Source organism: Amblyraja radiata, chromosome 38, assembly GCF_010909765.2.
Source record: "Amblyraja radiata isolate CabotCenter1 chromosome 38, sAmbRad1.1.pri, whole genome shotgun sequence".
NCBI classification, from domain to species: Eukaryota; Metazoa; Chordata; class Chondrichthyes; order Rajiformes; family Rajidae; genus Amblyraja; species Amblyraja radiata.
This window is the reverse complement of record NC_045993.1, coordinates 10,550,245-10,569,335: the sequence shown is the minus strand read 5'-3', so window position 1 is coordinate 10,569,335 and position 19,091 is coordinate 10,550,245. Positions and strand designations below refer to the sequence as shown.

The 19,091-nt window shown below is 50.9% G+C and overlaps 1 protein-coding gene across 1 annotated transcript in view; it reads right to left on the bottom strand.

Annotated features, from left to right (window-relative positions):
* Positions 1-1,308: 1,308 nt before the first annotated feature.
* Positions 1,309-19,091, bottom strand: part of LOC116966806 (synembryn-A-like) — a 19,101-nt gene continuing 1,318 nt past the window's right edge. Inside the window, exons 2-8 of the mRNA XM_033013145.1 lie at positions 15,616-15,663; positions 10,890-10,982; positions 8,946-9,680; positions 7,739-7,833; positions 5,094-5,244; positions 3,091-3,186; positions 1,309-1,491 (exon numbers count right to left, since the gene is read on the bottom strand). Of these exons, the coding sequence (XP_032869036.1) occupies positions 1,309-1,491; positions 3,091-3,186; positions 5,094-5,244; positions 7,739-7,833; positions 8,946-9,680; positions 10,890-10,982; positions 15,616-15,663 (1,401 nt within the window). The remainder of the gene's footprint in view (positions 1,492-3,090; positions 3,187-5,093; positions 5,245-7,738; positions 7,834-8,945; positions 9,681-10,889; positions 10,983-15,615; positions 15,664-19,091) is intronic.

Sequence of the window (19,091 nt, the reverse complement as noted above, 5' to 3'; positions counted from 1 at the left end):
TAAAATGCTGCTCCTAAACTCTCCCACTAGTGGAAACAGCCTCGCCACGTCCACTCTATGCAGGCTTTTCTTTATTCGGTCGGTTTCAATGAAGTCTAACCTCCAGCGAGTACAGGCCCAGAGCTGTCGAACGCTCCTCATACATTAACCCAATCATCCCTGGGATCATTCTCGCAGACTACGGAGAGTCGGCAAGTCAAAATGGACTCTCCCGAACTTCTACAGGTGCACGGTAGAGAGCATACTGACTGGTTGCATCGTGGCCTGGTTCAGCAACATGAACGTCCAGGAGCGGAAAAGACTACAAAACATTGTAACCACTGCCCAGTCCATCACCGGCTCTGACCTCCCCACCATCGAAGGGATCTATCGCAGTCGCTGCCTCAAAAGGGCAGCCAACATCATCAGAGGCCCACACCATCCTGGCCACACACTCATTTCACCATTGCCATCGGGAAGAAAGTACAGGAGCGTGAAAACTGTAACGCCCAGGTTCAGGAACAGCTTCTTCCCGACAGCCATCAGGCTATTAAACACTACATCGAATAAGCTCTGAACTGCATCAGACTATTATTATCCAATCAGTTTAAACACCAACCTAACATCACCCCCTCAGTCCAGAGTTAATGAGGCTGTGGGAAAGTCTTAAGGGCCTGTCCCACTTACAGGACTTTTTCGGCATGTTAAAAATCCAGCGGCGTCCAGAAAGACGCTACGACTCTTTGGTTGACTAGGAGACGACTCACGACCATACAGGCGACACCCTGGTGACATGTCGCGGGGTGAAGCCAGTATGGTCGTGAGTAGCCGCCCAGAGAGTCGTACCTTGTTCTGGTCCCCGCTGGATTTTCAACATGTTGAAAAATTTACGGCAACCTGTAACGACCTATGACGGGTGCCGGCAGTCGCCGAAAAAGTCGCGTAAGTGGGACAGGCCCTTAAGAGTGTTCTCAGCAGTCTTCTCCACCCTCCACACCTCCGTACCTTCCCCACCCCTCCCCCCCACCTGTTCCTCCGCTCTCCCCCATCTCCAAACCCCCCCACTCCCCTCCTCTGTTCCTCCCCCCACTTCAGAACCTCTCCCTCCCACAGCTCCTCCCCCCTCCCCACCTCTCCTCAGCTCACCCCCCCCCCCCAAACTGTCCCTCCTCCGCCTCCTTCTCCCCTTCACCTACCAACCCCGTTCCTCCCCCCGCCCCCCCCACCTCCGCTCCTCAAGACCCCGTTCCTTGCACCTGCCCCCACCTCCATTCTACCCCCCCACCTCTATTCCTCCCCCCTCCCCCTGCAACGCCCCTCTCCCCACCGTTACCCCCGCCCCCTTCCCCGGGAGGGTGCCCGCTCACCGTTCTCCTTGCACAGCACGAAGAGGAAGTCGGCGGCACAGTGCTTGACGTCGGTGTTGATGTGGGTCATCAGACGCACCAGCTTGTTGCGCAGAGTCTCCCCCACCTCCGGCCGGTTCCTCACGTCCCGCAGTGGCGGCAGCACCTGGCGCCGGGGGGGAACATGGATGCGTGACACAGCCGGTCAAAGCCCTTCTTCACATCCCCCCCCCATACCCAAAATATCCATTCCAAAACTATCAACAAATACTAAACGTACCACCTTTAGACTCCTGACGGGCACCCGAAAAAGGGACCACATCACCCCGATCCTGGCCCCTCTCCCCAGGCTCCCAGTGGGGTTCCGAATCAATTCCAAGCTCCTTCTTTTTGTTAACGGGCTTGCCCCCACCTACATCAAAAGTCTGCTTACCCACCACACCATCTCCAGGTCCCTCAGATCGGCCGACTTGGGGTTACTGACCATCCCGTGGTCTAGGCATAAGCTCAGGGCCTTTGCGGTTGCAGCTCCTAGACTGTGGAACAGCATCCCTCTTCCCATCAGAACTGCCCCCTCCTTCAACTCCTTTAAGTCGAGACTTAAAACTTATTTCTACTCTTAAGCCTTTCTTGAGGCCCTCTGAGGGAGCGCTGTATGTATGTATTTATGTATGTATGTATTGTTAGATCTATGTACCACTGTATGTAGCATGTTAGTACCTCCACCAATGTAAAGCACTTTGGTCAGCGAGGGTTGTTTTAAATGTGCTATAGAAATAAAATTGACTTGACTTGACTTGACTGACCTGGTGAGCTATTTGGGCCAAAGGGCCTGTTTCCACGCTGTGCGGCGATGACATCCAGGCCAAAGGAGCACTATATCTTCCCACCAGGCGCACACTATTTGGGCCCCATATCTGAGGAAGGGTGTGCTGGCTCTGGAGAGGGTGCCGAGGAAGTTTACAAGAATGTCCCAAGGAAAGAGTAGAAGTGAGTTTAGCTTATTGTCACGTGTACCGAGGTACAGTGAAAAGCTTTTGTTGCGCGCTATCCAGCCAGGGGAAAGACAATACATGATTACAATCGAGCCGCTCACAGTGTACAGATACGTGAACAGGGAATAATGTTTAATTTAGTTTAGAGATACAGCATGGAAACAGGCCCTTCGAGTCCGCGCCGACCAGCGATCCCCGCACACTAACACTATCCTACACACACTAGGGACAATTTACACATACACCAGGCCAATTAACCTACAAACCTGGGTAGACAAAAGTGCTGGAGAAACTCAGAGGGTGCAGCAGCATCTAAGGAGCGAAGGAAATAGGCAACGTTTCGGGCCGAAACCCAAAGGAAATAGGCAACGTTTCGGGTCGAAACCCGAAGGGTTTCGGGCCGAAACGTTGCCTATTTCCTTCGCTCCACAGATGCTGCTGCACCCGCTGAGTTTCCCCAGCACTTTTGTCTACCTTCGATTTTCCAGCATCTGCAGTTCCTTCTTAAAAAACCTACAAACCTGCACGTCTTTGGAGTGTGGGAGGAAACAGAAGATCTCGGAGAAAACCCACGCGGTCACAGGGGGAGAACGTGCAAACTCCGTACTGACAGCGCCCGTAGTCGGGATCGAACCCGGGTCTCCGGCGCTGCGGGCGCTGTCAGAGGCGGCAACTCTACCGCTGCGCCACCGTGGCCGCTCGTGAAGTGCGAGCTAAAGCCGATCGAGGATAGCCCCGAGGGTCCGGATAGTCCGAGTACAGGTTCTTACCCGGGAGCGGAGGAACTTGCGGGTTTCCCGGTGGAAGCGCGCGCTTTCCGTCAGCAGGCTTAGGACAGGAGTCAGCGTTTCCCGCAGCTTCAGGCCCTGTGGGACACAAGGTAGAGGATGAGCAGCAAAGCCAAGAGACAGGGGGCCATCATCTACTGGCACACCCCACCACAAATCCACTCAGAACCACCCGTCATTCCCTGCCCGTGTTTGCAGGGAATTCAATAGACAATAGGTGCAGGAGTAGGCCATTCGGCCCTTCGAGCCAGCACCGCCATTCAAAGTGATCACGACTGATCATCCACAATCAGTACCCCGTTCCTGCCTTCTCCCCATATCCCCTGACTCCGCTATCTTTAGGAGCCCTATCTAGCATCTCTCTTGAAAGCATCCAGAGAACCGGCCTCCACCGCCCTCTGGGGCAGAGAATTCCACAGACTCACAACTCTCTGTGAGAAAAAGTGTTTCCTCGTCTCCGTTCAAAATGGCCGACCCCTTATTCTTAAACTGTGGCCCCTGGTTCTGGACTCCCCCAACATCGGGAACATGTTTCCTGCCTCTAGCGTGTCCAAACTGTTAATAAACTTATATGTTTCAATGAGATGCCCTCTCATCCTTCTAAACTCCAGAGTGTACAAGCCCAGCCGCTCCATTCTCTCAGCATATGACAGTCCCGGGAATTAACCTGGTAAACCTATGCTGCACTCCCTCTATAGGACTCCCTCAAGAATGTCCTACCACAAATTAGAGGACCAAAACTGCGCACTAGGGCCCATGGGGTTATACCATTAAAAACTAAACGCTAACTGCTTGAAAGGGGGTCTGCTGAACGCAGCTTCAAAGAGCAGCTCGTTTAGGGTTTAGAGTACTGCATTGAAATGCCCTCCGACCACAGTGAACTGAAGCTTGAATACATGTAATCAGAATAGAGTCATAGAGTCTTATATAGACACAAAATGCTGGAGTAACTCAGCGGGACAGGCAGCATCTCTGGAGAGCCGAAACGTCACCCATTCCTTCTCTCCAGAGATGCTGCCTGTCCCGCTGAGTTACTCCAGCATTTTGTGTCTACCTTCGATTTAAACCAGTTCTTTCCTGCTCCTAGCGTCTTATGGCGCAGAAACAGTCCCATCAGACCAACTTGCCCAGGATTATGTCCCACCTGCCTGAGTTTGGCCCAGATCCCTCGAAACATTTCAAATCCATTTTGGCCCAAATAACTCTATCCTGTCCATTAGGCCCCGCATCCACTTGGCCCAGAATTAATGGACTTTCCTTTCGGAAGGAGATGAGGAGGAATTTCTTTAATCAGTGGGTGGTGAATCTGGAATTCATTGCCGCAGAAGGCCGTGGAGGCCAAGTCAGTGGATATTTTTGATGTCAGAGATAGATAGATTTTTGATTAGTACGGGTGTCAGGGATTATGACAGGGAGAAGCCAGGGGAATGGGGTTGGGAGGGAAAGATAGATCAGCCATGATTGAATGGCAGAGGAGACTTGATGGGCCGAATGGCCTAATACTTATATCCCTCAAAACCATTTAGGTCCCTATCCCTTTAAACATTTCCTTCCCATTTTGGCCCATATCCCCGTGTACCTTTCCAATACATTTTGGACCATATACACTCTGAACTTGTTCTGTCCATTTCGACACATATCCCTTCAACCATTTCCTCCTCATTTTGGCCCGTGTATCTCTGAACTTTTCCTACCCATTTTGGCCCATATCCCCCTAAACCTTTCTGAGCCATTTTGCCCCATATTGGAAACCATCTTGGAAGCATTCCTATCTATTATGAGAGAGGATTTTGTACCATGTCTATTCTGGAAGGGGGCGATGCGGAGAGAGGCAAGATTGACCCGGGCTTGTTGGAAACAGTTCAAGTTGCGGAGGAAAATCCCTGAGCTCACTGTGTCCTGCTCGTGCTAAGACCCTTGCGTCCCACCTGCCTAGTCCTGCCCTGGGATTGCTGCCCTGCTGCCACCCGTGTGCGTTTCCGTACCCGGTCCAGTCTCTTGTCCAGGAAGTCCAGCAGGATGGCCACGGCGTCCATGTTCAGGCCCATGTACTCCACGGAGCCCGGCTCCACCCTCGGGGTGAGCAACACGTCCAGGCAGGCCAGGGGCAGGTTCACCAGCAGGTTGACCGTGTGACTGAGGGGAGAGAGGAGGTGCAGGTTGGTTGAGAGTAACATCAAGACCAGTCCAACACAATTCACAGATGACACCAAACTTAGTGGCCACCGTATCAAATCACGACAAGACAGAATACCCGGTGACGGAGATTGAGAACCTCGTGACCTGGTGTCAAGACAACAACCTCTCCCTCCATGTCAAGCAAGACAAAGGAGACGGTGTTTAAGAAGGAACTGCAGATGCTGGAAAATCGAAGGTAGACAAAAGTGCTGGAGAAACTCAGCAGGTGCAGCAGCATCTATGGAGCGAAGGATATAGGCAACGTTTCTCCCCGTGACCTGCGTGGGTTTTCTCCGAGATCTTCGGTTTCCTCCCGCCTCAGAGGGCGGTGGAGGCCGGTTCTCTGGATATTTTCAAAAGAGAGCTAGATAGAGCTCTTAAAGATAGCGGAGTCAGGGGAGAAGGCAGGAACGGGGTACTGATTGGGGATGATCAGCCATAATACCTTTGAATGGCGGTGCTGGCTCGAATAGCCTACTCCTGCACCTATTGTCTATTGACTACTCCAAAGACGTACATGTATGTAGGTTTAATTGGCTTGGTGTCAATGTAAAATTGGTGTAAGATAGTGTTAATGTGCGGGGTTGGTTGGTTGGTGTGGACTTGGTGGGCCGAAGGGCCTGTTTCCGCGCTGTTTCTAAACTAAACTAAACCTTTCCTGTATCTGGGTGACCAAAGTTTGATGGCACTTGATCGGTCTACCTGCTGCAATCTGTACCAAGAATTCAAAAACATTTGGAGCCTGATTCAGACACGAGCCCTTAAATCTCCACATCCCAGATCATCCCCACGAGTGGTTTGGGTCTGGAACTACCATCTACAGGGCAGGGTTAGACATTGTTCTGGAGACACAGGTTCAAATCCCACCAGGGCCACTGAGGAATTTAAACTCAGAGAGTTTTTTTTTTTGACTTTAGAAGCACGGCATGGAAACGCACTCTTCGGCCAACCGAGTCCACGCCGACCATTGATCGCCTGTTTGCTCTAGTTCTATGGAAAGATACAAGCTATTGGAGAAACTCAGCGGGTCAGGCAGCATCCCTGGAGAACCTGGATAGATGGCGTTTCGGGTCAGGATCAGTCTGAAGAAAGGTCCAGACCGAAAACGTCACCTATCCATGTTCTCCAGCAGATACTCCCTGAGAATCTGAGTTTCTCCAACAGCTTGTATCTTTCCATACAGTGGTACCTTTTTACAAGTGCCAAATATATATTAACATAATACATTCTCTGTACAACTTCATTTTTTATTTTTTTTAAAGAGAGAAATAAGAAAGAAAGAGATAGTAAAGAATAGAGAAAAGTGTAGTGTGTGTAAATAAAAAGGGAAAAGAGATAGTCAGGAAAAGAAATAAGCAAGAAGAGAGAGCAGGAGGGAGATTATCAAATAGATTATCCACTGTACTTACTTCTAATAACATTTAAAACAAAACAAAAAAACATAGAAACATAGAAAATAGGTGCAGGAGGAGGCCATTCGGCCCTTCGAGCCAGCACCGCCATTCATTGTGATCATGGCTGATCGTCCCCAATCAATAACCCGTGCCTGCCTTCTCCCCATATCCCTTGACACCACTAGACCCTAGAGCTCTATCTAACTCTCTCTTAAATCCATCCAGTGATTTGGCCTCCACTGCCCTCTGTGGCAGGGAATTCCATAAATTCACAACTCTCTGGGTGAAAAAGCTTTTTCGCACCTCAGTCTTAAATGACCTCCCCTTTATTCTAAGACTGTGTGGCTCCTGGTTCTGGACTCGCCCAACATTGGGAACATTTTTCCTGTTCTTGATGAGTTACGTTTGAGAGGGGATCTTATAGAAAGAGAGGGGATCTTACAGAAACATATAAAATTATAAAAGGACTGGACAAGCTGGATGCAGGAAAAATGTTCCCAATGTTGGGGGAGTCCAGAACTAGGGGCCACAGTCTAAGAATAAAACTGAAAACTGAGATGAGAAAAAAACATTTTCACCCAGAGAGTTGTGAATTTGTGGAATTCCCTGCCACAAAAGGCAGTGGAGGCCAATTCACTGGATAATTTAAAAGAGAGTTAGGTAGAGATCTAGGGGCTAGCACAATCAAGGGATATGGGGAGAAGGAAGGCAGAATCCATCCAGTGATTTGGCCTCCACTGCCCTCTGTGGCAGGGAATTCTAAGACTGTGGCCCCTAGTCATCCTTTGGAATGTGGGGGGGAAACCGGGGCACCCAGAGGAAACCCACGTGGTCACAGGGAGAACGTGCAAACTCCACACAAACGGCAGCCGTAGTCAGGATCGAACCTTGGTCTCTGGCGCTGTAAGGCAACAACTCTACCCCTGTGTCACCATGCCGCCCAATGTGGCAGCTGCCCTACCCGCTGCACCCGCACCACCGTTTGCCCCTTCCTTGAGTGCTGTGGGGCAAGAGGTGGCAGCTCCAAGCTCAGACAGCTTTGATCAGTTGAGGCTTACCCATGGAACTCCTGTGTCCTCTCCTTGCTCTCCGTGTGAGTCAGCAGGCAGTGGCGGAGGACAACTGCCAGGTGGCGGTAGAGAGCCGCCTCCTCCTGCAGGCACAAAGTTAGAATGCAAGAAGTCAGACGATGAGCAATACCCCTCAAGAAATACAGTACCATAAACCCTCGTTATTATGGACACCTTTATAGTAGTGGACTGTCACATTAAGAACACAGGGCGCTAGTTTCACTACGAAGGCCATAGAGGCTGACTAGCCATTGTGGTTGCCAAGCCATAGAGGCTGACAAGCCATTGAGGTTGACAAGCCATTGAGATTGACAAACCATTGAGGTTGACAAGCCATTGAGATTGACAAGCCATTGAGATTGACAAGCCATTGAGATTGACAAGCCATAGAGATTGACAAACCATTGAGATTGACAAATCATTGACGTTGACAAGCCATTGAGATTGACAAGCCATTGAGATTGACAAGCCATTAAGATTGACAAACCATTGACGTTGACAAGCCATTGACGTTGACAAGCCATTGACGTTGACAAGCCATTGAGGCTGACAAGCCATTGAGGTTTAGCTAGAAGTTTTATTGAAGGATCAAAAATTGGCTGTAAAGAGAGGTTGGACAAACTTGGATTGTTTTCTCTGGCGCGTCAGAGGTTGAGGGGAGACCTGATAGAAGTATATAAAATTATGGGAGGCTTAGATAGGGTAGAGGGTCAGAACCCCTTTCCCAGTGGCGGCACTGTGGTAGAGTGCGTAGAAAGGAACTACAGATGCCCCTCCACCCGCCCTCCACCCCATCCCAACCGCCCCCTCCTATCTCTGCACCCCCATACACATTCCTCCATCTCCTTCCCCCCTCCATCTTACTACCCCCCCCCCCCCCCCGATTCATCTCCCTCCCCATTCCCTAACCGGTCCACTCCACGCTATATCCCATCTCCCTCCCCTTCCCCACCACCCATACCTGTCCCCATCTATCTCCCTCCCCTCCCCTCAACTCCTCCATTCCATAACCCACCCCTTCCACCTCCACCCCAACCTCTCCCCATCCACCTCATCACCCCCTCCTCTCCACCCAGTACTCCCCCCCCCCCAACTCCAAACACCTATATCTCCCCCCTCCCTTCTATTCCCTTCACCCTCTTCCCCCTCCACCCCCCGCCCCAGGGGGTGAGGAGGGGAGGCGGCGTCTCCTTGCCTCGTCCACCTGCCTCCGGTTGGTGTCGAAGGTGATGTTGAAGAGGATCTTCAGCACCTCCATGGCGCGCTCGGTGTCGTGGCGCCTGAGCGGCCTGTGGCGCGGCCCGGCGGCGGCAGCAGCGGCCTCCCCCATCTCCTCCTCCTCCTCCTCCTCCTCCTCTTCCTCCCCCTCCTCCCCCATCATCATCATCACCACCACGGCCTCGCCGTCCCCGGCCCCCGACCCCAGGCCCAGCGCGGCCTCCAGCGCGGCGGTGAGCAGCGCCAGGCCTCGGAGCTGGCGGCCGAGCTGCAGCCGGGCGTCGACGCTCAGCGCCGTCAGGAGGAACATGAGGCGGAGCTCGTAGAAGCGGGGGTCGGGGAGGCCGCCGGCTCCGGGTCCAGCTCCGGGCCTGTCCCGGGCCCCGCGTTTGAGGTGGGCGGCCAGGCCTCGAAGCAGCCGCAGCTGCTCGGCCGCGTCCCGGGCGGCGGGGCTGTTGTACACGGTGTTGCACAGGCACTGCAGGGCCTCGCACGCCACCTCGGCGTCGGGCGGCCTCCTCTCCCCGTCCTCCTCGTCCCCGCCACCCTCCAGCCCCGCCAGCCGCGCCAGCGTCCCCATCCCGCCTCGGCCTGAGAACGGCGCCAGCGCCTGCTTGTCCCGGCTCAGGATGCGAACCGTCTCCAGCCCGGCCAGCCGGCAGGACGGCTGCAGCTCTCGGCCCAGCAGCTTCATCACCAGCTCGCCCATCCTCTGCAAGGCAAGGAGAAAGAAGTCTTCAGGGCTCACTCTGAAGAAAGTAAGTAAGTAAGTAAGTTTATTGGCCAAGTATTCACATACAAGGAATTTGCCTTGGTGCTCCGCCCACAAGTAACAACATGACATACAGTGACAGTTACGAATGACTCAGAAAACACTAAACATTAATAATAATAAAACATTCATGATAAAACACCATTGATCATGTGAACCAACAAAATACCCTAGTATCTTTGCCTACAACCCAGGTATCGCCCTCTGCAGTCACTCCAGTGCAACCATGCCCTTCTTACAGTGCGGTGACCAGAACTGCACAGAAGTGCAGCCTAACTAATTGTCTTGTAAAGCTAAGACATAAGCCATAAGACATGGGAGCAGCATTATGGGCCTGTCCCACTTTGGCGAGTTTTTTTGGGGCGACTGTCATAGTCGTAGCAGGTCTCCGAGAAACCGCGACTGGACCCCCCCCCACCCCACGACAATGTCTACCACAACCAACCACCTAGTCGACGGCAAGCTACGGCAAGCTACCGACAACCGGCGACCCATTAGGACGTCCACCTGCGACCACACCTGCGTCCACCTGCGACAAGCTACGACAAGGTAAGACAATTCAGTCGCCGGTACCTGTCTCTGGTTGACGTAGGTAGTCGCCAATGGAAGTCAGCTCCTGGCACCAACCTACGTCATCCTGGCGCCAACCTACGTCAGGAGAAGTCAAGCTATGCTCATTGGCGCCAAACCCACAGTCGCCGACAAGTTTAGAACATTTCAAAATCCAGCGGCGACCAGAAAAATCCTACGATTCTTTGGGCGACTGAGGAGACGACTCACGACCCCCCCGGTGACCATGTGCCGACAGCCTAGTCCCCTAAATAATCGCCTAGGTGGGACAGGGGCATTAGGCCATTCAGCCCATTGAGTCTACTCTGCCATTCAATCATTGCTGATCTCTCTTTCCCTCTCAACCCCATTCTCCTGCCTCCTCCTCGTAACCTTTGACACTCTCAAGAATCTTACAATCTCTGCTTTAAAAATACCCAATGATGTCCATGGCAATATATTCCACAGATCTATGTTCTCCAGGGATGCTGCCGGACCTGCTGAGTTACTCCAGCACTTGGTGGGGTTTTTTTCCAAAGCAAAAGCACTTTGTTTTTCTCCTGCTCTGGGAGTCTGGCATTGGTGGAGGCTGTCTCTTACCTCTCTCAGCTTCACCTCCCGCTCCTGGGACTCATCGGAATCAGAGTCATAATCCGAGCTGGAGTGGTAGTCCCGATATTTTGTGATCCGGAACTGGACGCAGTAATGGAATGGAAACAGGCAAGACAGGTGGAAAATAGAGGGGAGGGAGCATGAATGGAGTCAGTGCAACAACAAAGAAAATCACCCTCTCAGGTTTGGAAACCAGAAGCACATCACAAAAGCACACCAACTTCCTTAGGAGGCTCAGGAGGTTCAGCATGTCCCTCATCACCCCTCACCAACGTCTACAGATGCATCCCAGCACGGTTCGGGAACAGCTCCATTCAAGACCGCAAGAAATTGCAGAGAGTTATCTACGCCGCCCAGACCATTCCGCTAACCTCCCTTCCATTGACTCCATCTATAAACAATAGGCAATAGACAATAGGTGCAGGAGTAGGCCATTCGGCCCCGAGCCAGCACTGGCCGCCATTCAATGTGACCACGACTGATCATCCCCAATCAGTACCCCGTTCCTGCCTTCTCCCCATATCCTCTGACTCCGCTATCTTTAAGAGCCCTATCTAGCTCTCTCTTGAAAGTATCCAGTGAACCTGCCTCCACCGCCCTCTGAGGCAGAGAATTCCACAGACTCACAACTCTCTGTGTGAGGAAAAAGTGTTTAATCGTCTCCGTTCTACACTTCACGCTGCCTCGGCAAGGCCAGCAGCATAATCAAGGACCAGTCTCACCCCCCGGTCACTCCCTCTTCTCCCCTCTCCCATCCCCTCTCCCATCGGGCAAGAGGTACAGGAGTGTGAAAACGCACACCTCCAGATTCAGGGACAGTTTCGTCCCGGCTGTTATCAGGCAACTGAACCATCCTATCACCAACTAGAATGCAGTCTCGACCTACCATCTACCTCATTGGAGACCTTTGAACTATCTTTAATCTTGCGCTAAATAATATACCCTTACCCTGTATCTGTACATTGAGGTTGTTATCATGATTGTAATCTTGTATAATCTTCTCGTTGACTGGATAGCAAAAAGCTTTTTACTGGAAGATGTATAGCAGACTCTTTTGGGGAGCACACAAAGTGTAGGAGTAACTCAACGGGTTAGGCAGCATCTCTGGATGACATGGATATCCATTCTTCTGAAGAAAGGGTCCCCACCCAAAATGTCTATCCATGTCTTCCAGAAACACAAGAAAACATAGAAAAATAGTAGGCCATTCGGCCCTTTGAACCAGCACCCCCATTCAATACAATCATGGCTGATCATCTAAAATCAGTATCGCATTCCTGCTTTTTTCCCCATATCCATTTTCACACAGAGAGTGGTGAATCTCTGGAATTCTCTGCCACAGAATGTAGTTGAGGCCAGTTCATTTACTATATTTAAGAGGGAGTTAGATGTGGCCCTTGTGGCTAAAGGGATCAGGGGGTATGGAGAGAAGGCAGGTACGGGATACTGAGTTGGATGATCAGCCATGATCATATTGAACTCAAAGGGCCGAATGGCCTACTCCTGCGCCTATTTTCTATGTTTCTATGTTTTTATCCCTTGATTCCTTTAGCTCCAAGAGCTAAATCTAACTCTCTCTTGAATCCAGTGAATTGGCCTCCACTGACTTCTGCGGCAGAGAATTCCACAGATTCACAACTCTCTGGGTGAAGATGTTTTTCCTCATCTGAGTCCAAAATGGCCTACCCCTTATTCTTAAACTGTGACCGCTTTGGTTCTGGACATCGGGAATATTTTTCCTGCATCTAGCCTGTCCAATCCTTTGAGAAATGTATATGTTTCTATAAGATACCCTCTCATCCTTTTAAATTCCAGTGAATACAAGCACAGCTGACCCATTCTTTCATCATATGTCAGTCCCGCCATCCCAGGAATTAACCTGGTCAACCTACGCTGTACACCCTCGAGAGCAATAATGTCCTTCCTCAAATTAGGAGACCAAAATTGCACACAATACTCCAGGTGTGGTCTCACCAGGGCCCTGTACAACTGCAGTGGGACCTCCTTGCTCCTAAACTCAAATCCAGAGATGCTGCAAGACCTGCTGAGTTACTCCAGCACATTCACATGCAGTGCTGAGTTACTCCATCACATTCACATGAGTTACTCCAGCACATGCAGATTCCCGCATATGCAGTTCCTCGTTTCTTCAGACTATGTTGGACATTGAATCGTTTGTCTTTCTTCCCACATTCCTCATCCTCTCTCCCCGTACAGTACTGAGGTAGTGCCACACTGATGGAGGTGCTACGTTTCCGATTACTCAATAACCCGAGGCTCTTTCTCAGTCTGAAGAAGGGTCTCGACCCGAAACGACACCTATTCCTTCGCTCCATAGATGCTGCCTCACCCGCTGAGTTTCTCCAGCGTTTTTGTCTACCTCTTTCTCAGTTAGTTTGGTTTAATTTAGAGATGCGGTGTGGGAAGAGGCCTTTCAGCCCACCGAGTCCGTGCTGACCAAAGATCGCCTGTACACACTAGTTCTATCCAACTCACTAGGGGCAATATATAGAAGCCAATTAACCTACACACCTGCAGGTCTTTGGAATGACTAAAGCCCCTGTCCCACTTACGTGTCCTTGGCACGCTAATTACGCAACCTCGTGGTCGCGTTGAGGCTCGACGGTCTCGCGAAGGTCGCACGCGTCTTCATGCGTCCGCACAGCCGTCTGGAGCGCGTGACGTCATTTGAAGATGGACACAAAATGCTGGAGTAACTCAGCGGGACCGGCAGCATCTCTGGAGAGAAGGAATGGGTGATGTTTCGGGTCGAGACTCTTCGTCACCCATTACTTCTCTCCAGAGATGCTGCCGGTCCTGCTGAGTTACTCCAGCATTGTGTGTCTATCTTCAATTTTCTTGGCCCCGCTCTGGGAGTAGGAGTGGGGGGGGATCCAGACCGCAACGGCCGTGAGCCCCAGGCCGAGTTCGGCGATCGTTTGCCTGCTTCTGCTGCTGTTTGAGGTGAGACGTTGCATCGCGCTATGGTCTTGGGCCTGTCCCACTTTGGCCGTCAGTTCCGCGACAGGCTGTTGGCGCGCAAAGATTTTGTTCGCTACAAAAATTTCGAAGCCCCGCGCGATGTCGCGCACAACTACATACCCCTCCGCGCTTCTCAGTGGGACCGGCCCCGCCCGAGCATACGATGCCCATGCGCCTCAACGTGACCACGAGGTCGCGTAATTTGCGCGCCAAGGACGCATAAGTGGGACAGGCCCTTAAGGTACAGTGAAAAGCTTTTTTGTTTTGTTCTATCCAGTCAGCAAAAAGACTACACATGACTACAATCAAGCCGTCCACAGTGTACAGATGCAGGATAAAAGGTGTAACGTTTAGTGTAAGATAAAGCCCAGTAAAGGTGCACCAGCACAGTGGCGCAGCGGTAGAGTCGCTGCCTTACAGCGCCAGAGACCCGGGTTCAATCAAGACCACAGAGTTTGTACGATCTCCCTGTGACCGCGAGCGAGGGTTTTCTCTGGCTGGGAATAGGATTATCGCTGGTCAATGAATTAAACATCTCCCAAATCAGAGGCAGTACCAGTGATGTTATGCACACAGGCCGAGAGAAAACTACGAAGCAGAGTATATTAAGCAAGCAACAGGGTGTGGGTGGGAACTAGTCACTTTGCTGAAGCAGAGATCTATGCTTTGCAGATTATCTACAGTAATCTCGAGCGGTGATAGATAATAATAATAATAATGGATGGGATTTATATAGCGCCTTTCTAGAATACTCAAGGCACTTTACATCGCATTATTCATTCACTCCCCAGTCACACTCGGTGGTGGTAAGCTACTGCTGTAGCCACAGCTGCCCTGGGGCAGACTGACGGAAGCGTGGCTGCCAATCTGCGCCTACGGCCCCTCCGACCACCACCAATCACTCACACACGTTCACACACAGGCAAAGGTGGGTGAAGTGTCTTGCCCAAGGACACAACGACAGTATGCACTCCAAGTCATCGCCAGCCGAACACTTAGCCCATTGTGCCATCTGTCGTCCAATTCCGCCATCTGAAGCCAAGCGATATATTTACCTCTTCCTGCCTTTCAAACTGGTGAGTTGATAGCGGAATGAAACAGAGAAAGTCAAAAGACATTGTGTGGCATCCATTGCATGGTTTTAGTCACTTTCCTTGCAGTTGTTTAAGAAAGAACTGCAGATGCTGGAAAAATCGAAAAATCTGCGTTTCTCCACAAAAGTGCTGGAGAAACTCAGCGGGTGAGGCAGCATCTATGGAGCGAAGGAATAGGTGACGTTTCGGGTCGAGACCCTTCTTCAGACTGCTGTGGGGGTGGGGGGGGGGGGGGGGGGCGCGCTTCTGGAGAAAAGGAATAGGTGACGTCATAAATGATAGGAGCAAAATTAGGGACATTCGGTCCATCAAGTCTACTCTGCCATTCAAACATGGCTGATCTATCTCCCCCTCTCAACTGCATTCTCCTGCCTGCTCCCCATAACCCCCTGATACCCTGTACTAATCAAGATCGTTTCGGGTCAAGACCCTTCTTCAAACTGAGAGTCAGGGGAAAGGGAAGCAAGAGATATGGACGGTGATATAGAGAGACATAGAACAAATGGATGAAGAATATGTAAAAACTAATGATGATAATGGAAACAGGCCGATGTTAGTTGTGGGCTAGGTGAAAATGAGTTTCAGACAATGAGACTCAACAGGACGACTTTGAACTGTGGTCTGGTGACCCTACTCACCTTCCTCCTCTCCCGTGCCTCTGCATTGAAGAAGAAGCACTGAGCGTACTGCGGGAGAAAGCAGAAAAACAATGTTATTTGCGTCAGGGAGAGAGATCCCAAGAACTTAAACCCCTGTCCCACTGTACGAGTTCATTCCAAGAGTTCTCCCGAGTTTGCCCTGATTCGAACTTGGAGATTTACGGTAATGGCCACTCGTCGGTACTCGGGGATCTCGTGGATATTTTTCCATCATGTTTAAAAATCTTCACGAGTCTTCCCGAGCTTACCTGCCGTTAGCGAGTCTTCCCGAGTACCTGCCGTTAGCGTTAAGAGACGTCCCCGAGCTCCGACGTTCCCGCTACGTTCATTCTCCGTGCTTACCATGAGTTTGATTTTTTTTTACCTCGGGAGAGCTCTTGGAATGAACTCGTACCATGGGACAGGGCTATTATTTGTGAAATGAAAATGTTTTAAAAATCTAGTTTTCGTTTTGGAGATAGTGCGTGGAAACAGACCCTTCGGCCCAACGAGCCTGTGCTGACCAACAATCACCCGTTCACACTGGTTCTATGTTATCCTGCTTTCTCACCCACTACTGACACACTCGGGAAAATTTGGAGGCCAATTAACCTACAAACTTGCGTGTCTTTGGGATGTTGGGATAAAACCAGAGCACCCGGAGGAAACTCCGTACGGACAGCACCCGTAGTCAGGATCGAACCCGGGTCTCTGGCGCTGTAAGGCAGCAACTCTACCGCTGCGGCACGGTGCGGCCCATGTGTAGTCACAGTGAGGATGTGCAAACTCCACGCAGACAGAGTCAGGGGGCAGAACCTGTCGGGAGATGGGGTTTAGTTTTACTTTAGAGATACACAGGGTGGAAACCGGCCCTTCGGCCCACTGAGTCCGTGCCGACCAGCGATCACCTGTATACTAGTTCTATCCTACACAGCAGGGCCAATTAAACAAAGACAAGCAACCTACAAACCTGCACGCCTTTAGATGTTGGTGGAAAGCAAGAATTTCGTTGTCCTATCTGGGACACATGACAATAAACTCTCTTGAATCTTGAAACCGGAGCACCCGGAGCAGATCCGCATCGACATTCATGCTCAAAAGGAACGGTGATGGTGAGATGATAAATTAGGCGGACCAGTGCAGGCTGTTCGAATTCCACAGCTGCCTAGAACCTCCTCTGGATGAGCAAAGCACAGGTGCAGAAACCTGCTCCAGTTTCACTAGCAGCCGGGCAGCTTTTCTGCGCAGCCTGCAATAGTCAGCCAGCAATGCTGACCAGTGCAGCTGCTGCAATGGTGCAGTGATTCGGTAAGGTGAGATCATGTAAGATGCCCGTTTGACGAAGGATGAGGGGGGGGAACCTCATTGAAACTTACCCGAATAGTAAAAGGCCTGGATAGAGTGGATGTGGAGAGGATGTTTCCACTATTGGGAGAGTCCAGGACCGGAGGGCACAGCCTCAGAATAAAAGGGTGTACCTTTAGAAAGGAGACGAGGAAATGGGGGACTGGAAGCAAGTAAAACAACCCAACAACTCTGGGATCAGTGTAGATGCGGCATGTTGGGCGGCGTGGGCAAATTTGGCTGAAGGACCTGTTTCTATATGACTCTAATCACAAATCACTTAAATACCTCCCACTTAAGTACCCTCAGTGCACCTCTCCCAATGAGCCATCCCCAGAACATACACCCTTACTCTGGAGGTTTTGATTGTCTACCCTATCTACGCCACTCATAATGTTATACAACTTCTATCAGGTGTACAAGGTTAATTCCCGGGATGGCGGGACTGTCATATGCTGAGAGAATGGAGCAGCTGGGCTTGTACACTCTGGAGTTTAGAAGGACGAGAGGGATTCTCATTGAAACATATAAGATTGTTAAGGGTTTGGACACGCTAGAGGCAGGAAACATGTTCCTGATGTTGGGGGAGTCCAGAACCAGGGGCCACAGTTTAAGAATAAGGGGTAAGCCATTTAGAACGGAGACGAGGAAACATTTTTTCTCACAGAGAGTGGTGAGTCTGTGGAATTCTCTGCCTCAGAGGGCGGTGGAGACGGGTTCTCTGGATACTTTCAAGAGAGAGCTAGATAGGGCTCTTAAAAATAGCGGAGTCAGGGGATATGGGGAGAAGGCAGGAATGGGGTACTGATTGGGGATGATCAGTCATGATCACATTGAATGGCGGTGCTGGCTCGAAGGGCCGAATGGCCTACTCCTGCACCTATTGTCTATTGTTGATCCAAAGAGAACAATCCAAGTTTTTACTAACTGGATCTAGACTGTGACGCACCCACCCGAGAAACAATGCAGTATAATAATAATAATAATGGATGGGATTTATATAGCGCCTTTCTAATACTCAAGGCGCTTTACATCGCATTATTCATTCACTCCTCAGTCACACTCGGTGGTGGTAAGCTACTTCTGTAGCCACAGCTGCCCTGGGGCAGACTGACGGAAGCGTGGCTGCCAATCTGCCTACGCCCTACGGCCACCACCAATCACTCACACACATTCACACACATTCACACACAGGCAAAGGTGGGTGAAGTGTCTTGCCCAAGGACACAACGACAGTATGCACTCCAAGCGGGATTCGAACCGGCCACCTTCCGGTTGCCAGCCGAACACTTAGCCCATTGTGCCATCTGCGTATCCCCGCAGCACTGCACTGGAGCACCTAACTTGCATTTGCAAGCATCTTAAGATATACTAACGGTGGTGCAGCGGTAGAGTTGCTGCCTTACAGTGCCAGAGACCTGGGTTGGATCCTGACAACGGGTGCTGTACGTACATTCTCCCCGTGACGTGCGTGGGTTTTCTCCGGGTGCTCTGGTTTCCTCCCACACTCCAAAGACGGCCGGGTTTGTAGGTTAATTGGCTTGATATACGTATAAATTGTCCCTAGTGTGTGTAGGATAGTGTTAATGTGCGGGGATCACTGGTCGGTGCGGACTCGGTGGGCCGAAGGCAATTGTTTCAGCGCTGTATCTCCAACAATAAAAAAATAATACTGTATCCACGCTGTATCACTAAACTAAACTAAAGGGCCTGTAAAAAACAATACCTTCTGACTCTGTCATCATTAGTATCCTGGGCTAGAATCACACTTGACCATTTTAAAGTCCAGCTCATCGTCAGAGATAAATCTTTTTGTTGGCAGTGGGTTTGTAAGAGATTAAAATTAAGAACACTGACATTTTATAACAAACCACAGGTTGGCCCGCCCAGAGAGGAAAAATGCGATTGCATTTTCCATTGTTCACTGAATCTTATGGCGTATTAACATCAGTAATCCAAAAATAACCAGAGGCATTGAAACGCTCTGTGTAGATGCCCCTCCTCTGGAACGTTACATCATGGTGGTTCACTGACATTTGAAAACAGGGTGGCTTTTTGCATTATGTCCTGCCTCATATAAACATCCCGTGTGTGTGTGTGTGTGTGTGTGTGTGTGTGTGTGTGTGTGTGTG